General features: G+C 34.1%; 1 protein-coding gene and 3 gene segments (V, D, J or C); 2 read left to right on the top strand and 2 right to left on the bottom strand.

Annotated features, from left to right (window-relative positions):
- Positions 1 to 14,687, bottom strand: part of LOC121913208 — an 899,212-nt gene that overhangs the window by 382,243 nt on the left and 502,282 nt on the right.
- Positions 1 to 14,687, top strand: part of LOC121913212 — a 747,540-nt gene that overhangs the window by 241,174 nt on the left and 491,679 nt on the right. Inside the window, 1 exon segment of the V gene segment in view lies at positions 5,444 to 5,451. Within this exon segment, the coding sequence occupies positions 5,444 to 5,451 (8 nt within the window).
- Positions 1 to 14,687, bottom strand: part of LOC121913210 — a 756,822-nt gene that overhangs the window by 253,932 nt on the left and 488,203 nt on the right.
- LOC121913214 lies at positions 7,385 to 14,567 on the top strand. Of its 3 annotated transcripts, none has more exons than XM_042435923.1 (6): positions 7,385 to 8,024; positions 8,790 to 8,858; positions 9,556 to 9,600; positions 9,728 to 9,841; positions 12,377 to 12,445; positions 12,531 to 14,567. In XM_042435923.1, the coding sequence occupies exons 1-6, from the start codon at positions 7,925 to 7,927 to the stop codon at positions 12,737 to 12,739; spliced, it is 606 nt and encodes a 201-aa protein (XP_042291857.1). In that variant the 5' UTR covers positions 7,385 to 7,924; the 3' UTR covers positions 12,740 to 14,567. The 3 variants fall into 3 exon arrangements, with proteins under 3 accessions (XP_042291857.1, XP_042291856.1, XP_042291858.1); XM_042435922.1 differs by having other exon boundaries at positions 9,701 to 9,841; XM_042435924.1 differs by lacking the exon at positions 9,728 to 9,841.

Here is a 14,687-nt window from a genome sequence, read left to right as displayed (position 1 = left end):
CTAAACCAGATGAACTGCCCAACCCAGGTGATAGTCTCTGACCTCTAGTTGCACTATGGAACAGTTTTCATCACATCGTGATACACAGTCCTGCCAGCAGTTTCACACTATTTCACTGATCTACAGGTGGCTGTAATGTGCCAAGAAACACAGCAAAGGCAGAGAAGAAGACGGCAAGCTAGTAAACACTTAAAAAAATGTCTTTGCAAATGTTTTATGAGGAAGGAAATGCACTATTGTTAGATCTTAAGGATACACACACATGTTTCTGAAAGTAACACTCAATGTAAACTCAGTGTTTGTTTACAAGAAAACTCCACAGTGCACCTTTGAATTACAACGTACCCTAACCCTATTTAAGATATGAGCCACAATCTGGAACAATGTATTTTATTGCAATTATCACCAACATCTATTATTATCAGTCTATAGCCTACTTTTGATACAAATTTACATCTTACTATTTGCCCTACAATAAAATGCTAAATAATTCTGTCTCCTTACAAAGTATGACCAGTATTAATAATCAATAAAACACACATAGCCCACATGATACTTCACTGAAAACTGGTTTTACATTTATTCTCATTTACTTTTAATTTTTAATCTAATTTGTTTACAGATGGATCAGCATTTTTAAACTTAGCTACTCTAAATGTTTTTCAGTTGTATGAAAGAAGGAAATATTCTGAGTCTTTATTCTGACACAGTTTCCAGGACTGTGACGCTCAGTTTTCCAGAGTCAGTGTGAAGGGAAGAGGAAGAAGAACAGCGGGGATTGGTGGAAAACCGTCTCACACACTGAGGCTTCATACTTGAGTCAGATGAGCAGCAGCTCTGCGTGGCTCTGCTGAGTTTCTTCTTCTTCTTCTTCTTCTTCTGAAGATGCTCAGGTTCTTGATCTTCTGCCATGTTTGGTTCCTGCAGACACGTCTGATCAGATGCAATGAAAACTTCACAGGTACAAGTGAATTTCATCTTCATTCATAATCACATTGTAGTATATTACTTCTGTATTGATCCTGTATTCATATACTCACATTGTGTGTGTGTGTGTGTGTGTAGCAGTATTTTTACATTGTGGTTATTTGTAGAAAGTCTGTCATAAGAAATTAGACTATAATACAAATCTGAAATCTTACATAACAGTCATGCTATTGTAAAAATGTTTTGTTTTACTTGTACAATGTGCCTCAGTCATATTGTATCTCCACAAATACTGCAACATATTTCATTACTATAATTGATATGTATATGTTTAAGCCACTTCTCAATGTTTTATAAAGTGCAACCAATAAAGGAGTATAAGTAGTAATTCTTTAGCAACAAATAAAATATTAAAGACAACTAAATTTGAGGTTTTCATCTGTCAGTGTCTATTTTACATTAACTATAGTTTTATTATCCACATTAATCCTTTCAATAAACATTTCTGCACATTTTAGGTTGTGCAAATATTATAATTTCTTCACATAATCATATGAAATAAAAATTCTGATATGAGCAATGGTGTTTCACAGTTCTCGTGTCTAAATTAAGATGTTATATTTGAAGTTTTTGAGTTTGTGTTTTTATTTATGTAAATATAATGTAATTGAAAATGTAGACATTTAAATGTTGTTATGTTTTGTCTACATACAATAGAACAAAAACAGTGACGTAATTCTTAACAAAATTTTAAAAATCAACAAAATTTGAGGTTTTCATCTTGCAATCAGTAAAAAAAGTTTCTTAAATATGCAATTAATGCCTTTTTGCATAACGTATGTTTATTTTTGAGACAGTTTTGTCCTCTGCACATTCATGCAAAATATTCTTGTATTAATGAGTTGTTTTCTACTGTATGTTTACATTTAAAATTTCTTCACATAATCATATAATACAGTTTTCATGTCTATACGAGGGATGATATGTTATATTTGATCAAATCTTTACTGTTTTACTTTGTGGTTGTAAAGTAATTGAAAATATATGTTTTTGATATTATTGTCTTGTTTTGTCTTCTTGCATAATATAGAACACAAATTGAGGAAAAATGCTTTTTGAGTCGCTTCTTTACATTTTATAAATTTAAAGTAAAATAGTAAAATAAACAAAAATTGAAGTTTTCTTTGGCAGTGACAAAAAATGTAAAAAAAAAAAAAAAATCCATTTACCATATTTTTATTTTACACATTAATCCTTTTAATAGCATTTCTGAACATTTCAGCAAATTATTTGTACTTCTGCTCTTTTTGTAATCAGCTGCTTACAGTCACTGTATTTCCTGTATTGTTGTTTGAGGCAGACAGCGAGCATGTTTCCACCAGATAAAACAGGAAACAAGGCTAAAAACTGACCATCAGCAGGATATGAGTGATACAGCCTGTCATCTTATTACAGCAGCGGGTAAATATAGAAGAAATAAATAACAAAAATATAAGTACTGATGGGAATCTGTATACAATATTTCACTCAGTATAAAGCTGGGTGAAATAATATAGTTTCAATGAAGCTATATTATCTATTTTATAAACTAAACTACTGAATGTACTGTATATATTACATGTAATACTGTTTGAACTATTTGTTCAAAGTTTACAAGATAAAATTTTGACTTGTTACAGATGAATAAACAAGGAAAATGAGTAACTGATTACATTTAAGGGAAAATAAAGAGTTTAACTGATTTAAAAGCATTATAAAAATAAAAAAAATCAACATGAAATACATGTTTTTAGTATTAAAAGCAGCATTTTTAAAAACAAAGCTGGAATTACAAAATAGTAAATATACTTTACACATTACTTAAACAGAACCTTACAAACATAATGAAATATTTCAAGTAAAATCTGGTAATTAAAAGTAGAGACAATGAGAAAGAACACATGATACTGGAACAGGAGATAAAATAACATCAATTTAAAGATTAGTTTTCATTAATGAACTGATATAAAGCTGTTTCTCACTCTTTAATCTTCAGGCCTTCAGGCGGGGAGTTTCAGCTCTGCAGGCCATCTCTCTCCGCCTGCAGGTACCCGGTTTTCAGTCCCGGAGGATCTCCAGCTGTGCCTGCTGTGCGGCAGCTCTGACGGCTCTGATGTGTCCTGGTCTCAGGACAGCAAGGACCTGGTCACCCGGCACGGAAACTATGAGAACAACCGGGACCGCCGACATTACCTTCTGCTGTCCGGCGGCGGCCTCTGCCTCCTGCGGCTCGACGACTCTGACAGTGGAGAGTATCGCTGCAACCAGCAGCTGGTGGCCGAGCTGCAGGTGCTGACAGGTACACTGGAGCTGGAGCTGTGAGTGGTGCGTTGTGGGAATGAGTGTCATATCTGAAAACATGTCTATAAACAGCTGGACACTGGTTCCTGGAATCAGCAAAGCTTTGGCCTCATTCACAGGTCATTTAAGATTTCTCACATCCAGATAAAATCCAGATGTGATTTAATTTAAACTGTTGTTTACATTTAGACACATACCTGTATATGTATCTCCCTCTTGGCTACATCCAGATCATAATCAGCTATTCTCCAGTCCAGAGGTGGGAGTTAATGCACCTGAAGCTGTTTGGTAACTGCTAAAAACACCAGAAGAAGAATAACTTCTGCACTTCAGCAGTTTAGCTCACAGTTTAGCTAACAACTATTCCTAAAACACCCCCTATTTAGCATTTATAAGCAGTATATGAACATAATAAGGACATTTAAGTGTTTATTAATGTCTCTAGTTGTTGACAAATACATTAATAAACTATCGTATCTGCTAACAGATACATTATAGTGTGTTTTAAATATAATAAACATTTATGAACTGTTTATAGTCTACTTATAAATGCTGAATAAGGGGATTTAAAGTGTTACTGACATAGTTACACTTGGGTGGAGTGAAGACTGAACACTGTTTGCGTCCTGAAGAGACGGATTTATTTAAACCTTTTCAGGATCTAGATAGAAGATAGAAGTCACTCTCAAATCACACAGCTGGATTTAAATCTATCTCTAATGCTTCACGGTTGCATCTAATTCAACCAAGACACATGAAGAAGTCAGTCAGTATAAATGGGAGTTATTGTGATTAAAGTCCTTAATAGTTTTATTAAATTACTTCTTTGATACTATTTAATGGCCTTTCAATGTATTTACATCTTTTATTTACATTTCTATATAATAGTTTTCATCGTCCAATATTTGCACCCTGGATTCAACTATATTATATTTCTGATAAAGAAGCTGCTCAAAGAGTGTTTGCTGCAGTATTGAGACACATGCAGTTACCAGCAGAGACCACAGGTGTCACCAAATCACAAAATTTAATTTTAATTTAATTTCATGGGAAATATTCCGGAATACACAAGTCAGGGTTAATGGATCATTGTGGGGGTTTTAAGTGTTTTATATTTTTAAAGATTTCTGATTATACAGCACATTTCAACCCAAAGTGCTTTACAGAAGATGTTTTTTTGTGCACGGTCCTTGTTTAATAAAGACTAATAATAAAAATAATAGCAGGTGGGTCTTCAGTTTGGATTTGAAACTAGTGACCATTGTCTCCTGTCTGAGCTCTTTTGGCAATTTCTTCCATAATTGAGCAGCGTAGAAGCTAAAGGTTTGGTTTTGACTCTGGGAACAACCAGCTGGCCTGAGAGGTCTGCAGGGTTCGTACCAGGTCTGAGATCTGATGTGGATCCAGGACCTAAACCCTTCAGTGATTTATGGACAAGAAATATAATTTATTATCAACAGTCCTCTGCTGGAGATAACAGCATGTAAACGTTTCTCTACATGTTGCTTTGATGTCCATTGAAGTGAACAATTGGTCAAAGTTATTATAATCTTGTGTTAAACTGGAAGTAATTCAGCTCAAAGGCAGAAGTTTCTTTCAACGCACCAAAAATTGTCATCCATGGAGACCCAGAGTGTTCAGTAATAAATGAATAAATGAGACATTACAAAATAAATAATTATATAGTAATTCACATGGATGTAACAGTCAGTCACATAACTTACATAACGTACCAGAAAACCTCAGGGATGGATGTCAGTGTTGGTTTCTTTCAGTTTTGTTGTCTAAACATAACCAAACCTGAACCATAGAGATGGAAGATCAGAAAACTATCATAGAAATCATTTTAATTGTCATGAAAATCATTTAAAACAGTCTAATGTCATAGTTTTGGGAGTTACGGGGTCATTTTGGAAGGCAGCTACAAACAGGACTCGTTGGTGTTATGACACATCGGAACATAACTTTAATAAACATAAATATTCAGGCTGATGGATCAACTATAACCAACATATCTCTGCAGGCTGATTTCTATAAACTCGAACAGAAACCACTAACTGTCTAGAGGGGAATAAATCAGCCTGATGAGTTACGAAAGATATTGTGAAACAGCTTTTACATCATACGTTTCTTCTGAATTATGACACAATTCTATGAAAAAAGGGAAGATTTTCAGGTCTGGACGTAGAAATGTTCCCATGGGGGGTTGGTTTGACACAAACAGTGGTGGAAAGTAATTTACTCCAGTACTGTACTTAAGTACAATTTTGAAGTACTTTTACTTTACTTGAGTATTTCCATGTGATGCTACTTTCTACATTTCAGAGGGAAATATTGTACTTTCTACTCCACTACATTTATTTGACAGCTTTAGTTACTTTTCAGATGAAGATTTGACACAATGGATAATATAACAAGCTTTTAAAATACAACACATTGTTAAAGATGAAACCAGTGGTTTCCAACCTTTTTGTCTTTTGACGTCTTACAAAAAGCAGTGTGTAGTCGGGGTCACATTTCACATGTCTATGAGTTGTTAACAGCTCCACCAAATAGTGATTTTTCCCTCTAAACTTCTCACATGCTTTCATTTCAATAAATGTTCAAATGATCCCATTAATCATCAGTATGACAAATACCCATAATTGTTTTTACATAAACTTATAAATACTGGAGGGAAAAACCCTGCTGACTGTCTCTATGACTGATAACTATAATTCCTCTTTGTTCTAACATAACACATATATTAATATAAAACATAAACTCATGTGGGAACTACCTCCCTTTTTGGTTAGAATGTGTTAGTTCTTGGAGGAAGCACTGACCCTTGTTCAATGTAATCAATGAATCAGTCTCATAACTTTAAGTTTTGTCCCGACAGTGAACTCTGTTTACTCAACGAAAACCACAACCACAGCTTCTTAGGACATATGAAGACATTTATTAATAGCTAAAAGTCTTGAGGATACATGATTAAGCGTAATATAATAAATAAAAGAATAACAAGGCCTATACATGGTAATAAGATAAAATAATAAAGAAAATGGTTGAGAAACAGTGGCTCAAGTGGAACTCAAGGATAACGTATTGCAATGGTGAATGCTAAGAGAAAGCTAATTCAGCTTCTCTAAAGAAACTATCTTTTTAATTTTGACGTTATTCTACATCAACCCTTGATCACAAAGCCATGTTGTGCTTTTCTGTTGACGAGTTTCAGGCATCGCTATCTGCGTTTAGCATTTAGGTAGAAAATCTTAGTTTTGATGCTGTATAAAGTCTGACTACACTCAAATCTTCAGTGTTGTTTACTTCAAAAATAAAATACTGTACATGGAAACACGAGACTTAATGTTACAAATAAAACTAAAACAAACTAAACTTGTTTCAATCAAATTAAAATACACGTATATTTGGTCAAAGTAAAAACAAAGAATAGAAACGTCTTGATAAGAATTTGTCTTTTGGAGAGTTTTCTGGAGGCCAGTTCAGAGAAAAATCCCTCTGAGGTTGTTTTTGTAATTTTGAACCAGATAAACAGAGTCTCGGGTCTGTTTTAACATTTTTGCACCAAATTACTGATGAATATTACATTTCTTTGTTTCAGGGAATTTTTAAGGTGTAGTTTACTTTGAAGTTTTGAGTTTTAAACGCAAAGTTCAAACTTCAGTCACTATCTCTGAATTTCATGATCCATATATTGTAAAACAGTTCAACATTATACATTCATTTTGTAATAAGTCCGTTCTTCTATCAACATATGAAACATTAACCTTCATATTAATACTTTGTGACATTCAACCTTCATTGATTCAACTTTCTCAAACCATCTACACTGAAATAAAAGTTTAATACTATAGCAAATTAAATAATGTTAAACAACATTATGTGATCAGAAACACAGAAACAGAAACACAGAAACCCCCCATACAGTTGTCATGAAATGGGAAATAAGCTACAGAGACCAAAACTGTTGTTTGTACCAGGCTGTAAACATGTTTATTTCTGCTGTAAAGTTGGGCATTTTAACATGGGGGTCTATGGGGATTGACTCGCTTTTGGAGCCTCAAGTGGTCATTCAAGGAACTGCAGTTTTTGGCTTCATTTTACAGCCCCGGAGGTTGCTGCTTGTAAATAACATTACATAACTTGTATAATGATTAGACATTTAATTTAAATGAAATTCAGGTTTGGCTCAGGTTTGCAGGGAGGCTCCAGGAGTTTATGACTCAGGTCTGGGAACCAAAAGAGGAAGTTTTCTGTTCATGTTTACTGAGTTGTTGAACTTTTCTCCTTGTTAAATGACCCCAGAGGTCAATTATGCTTTTAGTTCAGGCTATGGTCTCTCAGAAATGGTCTCTTGGCAGTTCTGTTCAATCTCCATTTTGTCACATTGTTAAAATTTGGTTAAAGTCCCACTGAAATTAAAGAAAGGCTGTTTTACTCATGAATCATCCAAGGTGTCCCACACTGTGTGTCCACCCCGTCAGGTCAGAACTTCCGGGTGTCTGAAGGCCGGACGCTGCTGCTCCCCTGCAGCGGCTCGACCCGACCCAAACAGAGGTGGTTTCATCGGAGGGTAGGAGGGAAGCGGGAGGCCATCCTCACCCGCTACAGGAACGGTACGGTGAAAGCGGAGCGGGAGGAGAGCCGGTACAGTATGTGGAACGATGCCCTGCAGATTCTGGACCTGCAGCCAGACGATGCTGGAGAGTATCTGTGCAACGGAGAGCTGCAGGCCAGAGTCACTGTCCTGCCAGGTAGTTCACATCCTTCAATAACATTTTAATCTATTTGGGGGTAAAACATGAAGCTAATGGTTCTATAGAGGATCTAGTTTATACCAAGACTGTTTGAACTCTAATATTAATAACTGACAATATCTTTTTCATCTCTCTCATCTGTTTTATTATTGTGAAAAGTTCATTGTGTTGTGTATTTAATGTAATTATTTTTATGTGTGTATTATGACTCAAAGTAATTAATTTCCTTAATTATACAAGACAGATTTTTTGTTTAATTTTACTAATAGTACTTTTTAAAATAACAAAAATCATAACTTTTTATATTTTTACTTACAATGTGATAAAGTAAAGATTGTTGTTTGTTTTGTGTTTTGTTTTTATTTTTAAATGTTACATTCATTAGTTACTGACAACAAAGATAATTATTAGATTAAAGAAATGGCAGAAAATCATTAAACAGATATATGATCATCTAAAATGCATAAAATGATAATAAAAATATGTCAAACATTAATATTCACATCGTATATAAATTAATAACTTAATAATAAGTTTTGTGTCGACTTGTTTTGAAAGAGAGACAACAGGTGAAACTGACTAAAATATGATTGTTGGTTGTGAATTTATCATATTTTTATTGATAGTTATGCACTCTGACTTTTACACTTGATAAAAAATATTCTGCTGGCCTTTAAAAGGCTGCTGCAGGAAGTAAGAAGAACATCAACGTGTCCGGAGTAACGTGTCGGAATTTTAAATGATCTTTTTTTCATTGATTAGTGAATCCAGAGACGACCAGGATGCGTTCAGCCACCAGTACAACTCCAACACCTGCCGACATGATATCAGGTGGGATTTTCTTTCAATATCACATCAACACCAGCACACAAATACCGCATAGTTCACTTATATAAATATCTGAAGGAATAAGATATTGATTTTTCAACCATGACAGAATTATAGGCAGATGATGAGACTTTGGGCCTGTAAAAGGCCGTGTTGTCATGTTGTGTCTCTTCTTGTAGTTGTTTCGTATCTTTTTGTAGGTTTTACATCTCAGTAGTCGTTGCATGAACCTTTTTAGTCATTTAGCAGGTCTTGTAGTTGTTTTGTATCTATTTTTAGTCATTTGAATCTCTCTGTAGTTGTTTCACATCTCTTTGTACTTGTTTTAAGTCTCTTTGTAGCTGTTTTGTATCTCTTTTTAGTCATTTGGGTCTCTTATTGTAGTCATTTCACATCTCTTTGTAGTTGTAAAACCTTTATTTAAAGCAGTGACTCTGATTTGCCACCTTGCAGGACATAACCTGATTTATCCTTTTTAAAATTATTTGTTTAATGTCTTTGTCTTTAACAATATGTTTACTCAAATTTTAATTATTTGTGGCTGGAGTTGATTATTATTTGTGGTATACTTCCAATTTTTACATCCATAAATTACATTTTCTTTACTTGAACTCTCCAAGAAAACAGTTTGAAAAAGTATTCATGCTATGCAACTTCAGTTTAGACATGTGTTTTATGTTCTTCCTGTTCTGTTTATCAGATGTGGTTGACATAAAGAGGAAGGAGAAGAAGAGACCCGAGAATGGTTAGTCAGCTGAAACCTACGCACGCTTCACCCACTCTCATCTCTAGATCAGTTTAAGTAGAAATTTATCCTCGTCAGATGTTTAACGTTTGTTGACCAGATGTTGTTCCTGCGGTCGTCCTCTCAGCACTGCTGATGGTGGTCGTCACCAGTTTGGGGTTAATGATCCTCCTCATGGTTGCCGTCTGTGTTTTACTGACCGGCATGAAGTGTAGGAGGAAGAGGAAATACAGACGAGCAGGTGGGTGGTCAAAATACGGGAGGTCATGAGTGTCGTTATTCATCTGTTTGGTTTATTTCATCACCACTGAAGGCAGGATCTAAAAGGTTCAACTTCAAAGCAGCTGAGGAAACCTAACCTTGACATCACTTATATTTTTAATGAATACATATTGTTAAATTAAGTAAACACATATACTGAAAGGGTTTTTAAGCACAAAATAAGGCTTAATGTGGGCTAATAACTTCTTGACTAAAATATAGAACATCATTTTTTTGTTTAAAAAAGTCAATTGTTGTAGTGTTTTAAAGTTGTGTTTTCTATGATATATTCTGAAATATTAATTTGTTCTGATTTAATTTGTAATACAAGTTTAAGTCTCCCTATTTTGTATTTATAAGCAGTGTATAAACATTTAATAAATGGTTTATAAGACATTATAATGTAGTTATAAGCAGATATAAGAAAAATATGAGCGTTTATTCATCAAGTACAGTATTCATCAACTATTATAACATATCCTATGAAGACATATTTTATGTTATTAGGTTGATTTGATTTATTGAACAGGACAGTGTGCAGTATTAAGCATAAATGATGCACTGCACCGGAGCTAGCTTGAAGCTAATTTGCATCCGTAGTCCATTATAATCAAAACATACAACAGCCCAACAACAAACAGTAGAAAGCAAAAAACAAAAAAAACAAAAAAACAAAAACCCACAAAGAACACACCATACAAAATACAAAGCTACACACAACAGCACATCACATACACCCACAATGTCAATTAAAAATTAATAATTACAACTGTGTTTTACTATATTGTCATGAGTGCATAGGAGGAATTATAGTAGTTGACAAATACATTAATTAACACATTTTAGCTTACAAATATATATCATAGTGTGTTATAAACCACTTATTAAATGTTTTGCATACTCATTATAAATGCTAAATAGGGGGACTAATAAATGAATTAAACTAATAAATGAATTACTAATGTCAGGTTTTGTCCTCCATAGACTATGAGCACACAACTTTCATAAGTTAAATCTCATAGCTACAATTTTGTCTTTAATGTTGTGAAACTAAAGTTAACTTTAATTAAAAGATTTCATTGTCCTTTGTAAATTTAGAGAATACAACTCATCATAAACATTTATTTTATTGATCTTACTGAACATCGGTCCAGCTCAAAATCAACACATTCTTCCTACCAGATATTATTTATCACAGACACACTGCTTTTGTCACATATGTCCTCCAGTGAAGTAACTTCAGTACAGAAATTTTAAATATATGTTTGCTTTAATTCATGAACAGTGTCTCCATTTCATAGTTTTTGCACCAGAGAGTTATGAAAGATTTAAAATGCCTAAATAAAACCAAATCAATTGGAGTTACGACCCCAAAGTGTAATTGGACACTTGATGTGTATTATTATGCTGCCCTCTGCTGGACAACAGTGAGACGTAACGCACCTCCTCACTTTGTTTTCTGTTTTGTGATTTGATTTTAAAGTAGCGTTTAAAATTCAAGTCACATGAAAAACAAATTCATTCAGTTGTTTTTAAAAAAAAAAACTAAATAATTGTTATTCAACAAAGGTTTGAACACATCTACTCATTCAAGGGTTTTTCTTATTTTTTTACTATTTTCTTCATTGTAGAACAAAACTGAAGACATAAAAACTATAAAATAACACATATGGAATCATGTGGTAAACAAAATAGTGTTAAACAAACCAAAATATGTTTCATATTTTAGATTCCTCAAAGTAGCCACTTTATAATTGTATTATATTTGTTCTTAATGCTGCTTATCGACGACCGAAGAGCAAAACCTCTGATCTGAAAAATGCACTTTTTTGAAAAAACTAAAAAAAACTTGTTTTCTTGTAGAATGCTATTTGTTAAGGACACCCAATGCATAATACACTGTTTTAGGACTATATTATTATATTATGTGTATTGATATTAATGCCTCACAAAGTGCAGATAGGAGCTTTTGCACTTGATGCAAGTTGGAAGAGGTTCTACAAAACAATACTCTAAATGAAGTTAATAATTAAAATTAAATTTAAAATAAAATGAAGTTTGTTTTCAGGTAAAAAGATGTAGTAAATGTAATAGTTACTACATTGTAGTATACTAGGGTCAGAATTCCTTAAATTCAGTGTATTTGCTTCCTCGTCCGCTGGAAATGAATGTTCAGTGATTGTGTAACTCACTCGTGCTGTAGCCTCTCTACACATCCAGGGACTCTGTGTTGTGTTTTTGTTTTGTTGTGTGACTTTTCTGTCACAATGAAGGGCGGGATTATCTCGCAGACAGACTGAATATGAGCAGCCTTCCTTGTTCTCATCATCCAAAGTGAAATCCGCCAATCAGAACATTCTGCAGATAGGAGGTTTTTCGCTTTGGCTATCGTTATGTCTTGGAAAGTATTTTCTGCTTATTGCTTGAAAAGTGCTCCATGAGTACATAAATATTATTATCATCTATATTATACTATGTATCTTATATCTGCAGCCCTGCTCTGTTTCATCTGCAGCAGCAGCGGCGGCTCAGAATCATGAAGACACTGAACTGCAGCCGTGGATGACGTCCAACAGTCAGACCGGTAACATCTTCAGGACTTTATGTGTTCCATTAATCCTCAGGTGTTTTCTCACCTTAAATAACTAAACACACCTGTCTGTCCACAGAGTGTGACAAGTTTGAGAGTCCATCCCCGGCAGAGGAGACGATCCACTACGCCTCTCTGGGCCGACAGAACTGGAGGGAAAGACCCAGCAGGTCTCCGCAGCATCAGAACCACCACAACGTCATCTACTCCTCTGTTATCACCAGACCTGCCGCCAACTCCAAACAGAAACACACTCAGACTCAGACTGGGATGAAATACTACATATGAACCTATGAGAAAGCTGTTATTGAGCTTAACCATGCATGTAAATTCACCTTCTTAAAGTAATCACATAGCGTACGTAGCCAATAAATACTGATTAACATATTGTACTTAACTGCAGCAGCCGTTACAGATTCAATGCATACATTTGTAAGAAATTCAAAATACATTTAAAACATGATAGCAAAGGTAAATATGTATCTCCTGTTGTATCATGAAAGTTATTTTATTTGTAAAAGTGAACACTGGAACGTTTTATTGACAAGCAGACAACAGATTAAAGATGATCTTCAGCTTTACAAGCCAACTGATTAAAAGCATAACTATGTAATATTAGACTCTAATCAGTCATATTTGAGTTTTTGGGGCCTTTCATACACATGAAAATGTGTTCCAACAACAAAAAACATATTTTAAAAAGAACAAGAATTACAGCAACAGCATTTAATTAATAGCAGGAGTTTGTTATATCAGAATGTGTTTATTAAAAATGAAAACAAATCATTGACAGATACATGTGAACAACAACAACAGTGAGACACAAGAGGAAGCTTTGTTTTACTCCACATTCATGTACAAAATAGACTCATTATGTGCATAATATTTTACATTCTTATGCAGTGTTGGGCGAGTTACTGGAAAAATGTTATAACTTACACATTATATAGATTTACTCATTTAAAAAGTAATCATATTACTAATTACTCAAAATAATTAGATTACTTGTTACTTTCCTTTCATTACTCCGCTCGGCTCTAAACATCATCGAAGCCTCCACAGCCACACGTTCCAAGTTTCAACGATTAATTGATTAGTCAAAAAATGTCAGAAAATGAATCACCAGCTATATTAATAATCCATTAATCGTTTTCAGTCATTTTTTAAAAAGATGTCCAAATTCTAAGAATCTAAAACTATAGACTCTATACAGAATAGAGCTATACGATGTTTTTTGGGGGTTCATAGATTTGCTCAGATCCCAGCAGTTCAGGGAGACGTGGGCTGGGTACCAGGGTCTGTTGATTGTGGAACCGTCTAATCAAAATGTCAGAGGACAGAATAAATAAGAAAGTATTTATGTGGAGTAAATTATATAGTTCTCCAGTTAGAGGAGGTGGATATGCTGTATATCTATAGGAACAACCTGTGCTGTAATGTTAACTTTATTAAAAAGAAGATTCTATTGAAAAAATTAAGAACATATATGCATATCAAACAGAATTTTGGCCCTGAATTATATGTAACATCTCGTTTATCTAGAAGCCAAAGATCTTTGGTTGCACAGTTGAGAGCTGGTTCTTCCTCTGGCCGTTGAGATCGGTCAATCGGTCGGTTTCCAGAGGAAAATAGATTGTGTGAGAATTGTGATTTGGGTGAAGTGGAAAGTGAGTCCCATTTTCCATTGTACTGTACAATTATGATGACTTAAGAGAGCTACTGTTTCATGAAATTGCTCGACTAAACCCTGAAATATTTTGGTGTTCAGATGAGCAAAAACTGGAACGGCTGTTTAATTTTGATGTATTTAAGTTTGCTAACTTTATCTCAAAAGCCTGGAAAAGAAGGCGAGACAGATTGTTTAATTAGTGTTTACTTAGATAATAATAATAGTAATATATGGCAAACTTCCAACTGTAATTCAGAATGTCTGAACTATTTAATGATGGTCTCTAGATCTGAAGATGAAAGATTTTCTTTTTACAATATACACATTGTACTCTGGTGCTGGCTTGTTGGAATCCATGCAGGCTGGGCGTACAGTTGTATGCATCACACAATAATAAAAAATTCATTCATTCATTCTCAAATGTGAATATTTTCTGGTTTATTTAGTCTTCTTTTATAATAAACTAAATATTTTTGGTTTATGGACAAAAAACACATTTGAGGACGTCACCTTGGATTCAGGAAACACTGATTCACATTTTCTGACATTTTATAAACCAAGCGACTA

The sequence above is a fragment of the Thunnus maccoyii genome, chromosome 15, assembly GCF_910596095.1.
Source record: "Thunnus maccoyii chromosome 15, fThuMac1.1, whole genome shotgun sequence".
Classification (NCBI taxonomy): Eukaryota; Metazoa; Chordata; class Actinopteri; order Scombriformes; family Scombridae; genus Thunnus; species Thunnus maccoyii.
This window is presented reverse-complemented; position numbering and strand designations above follow the sequence as displayed.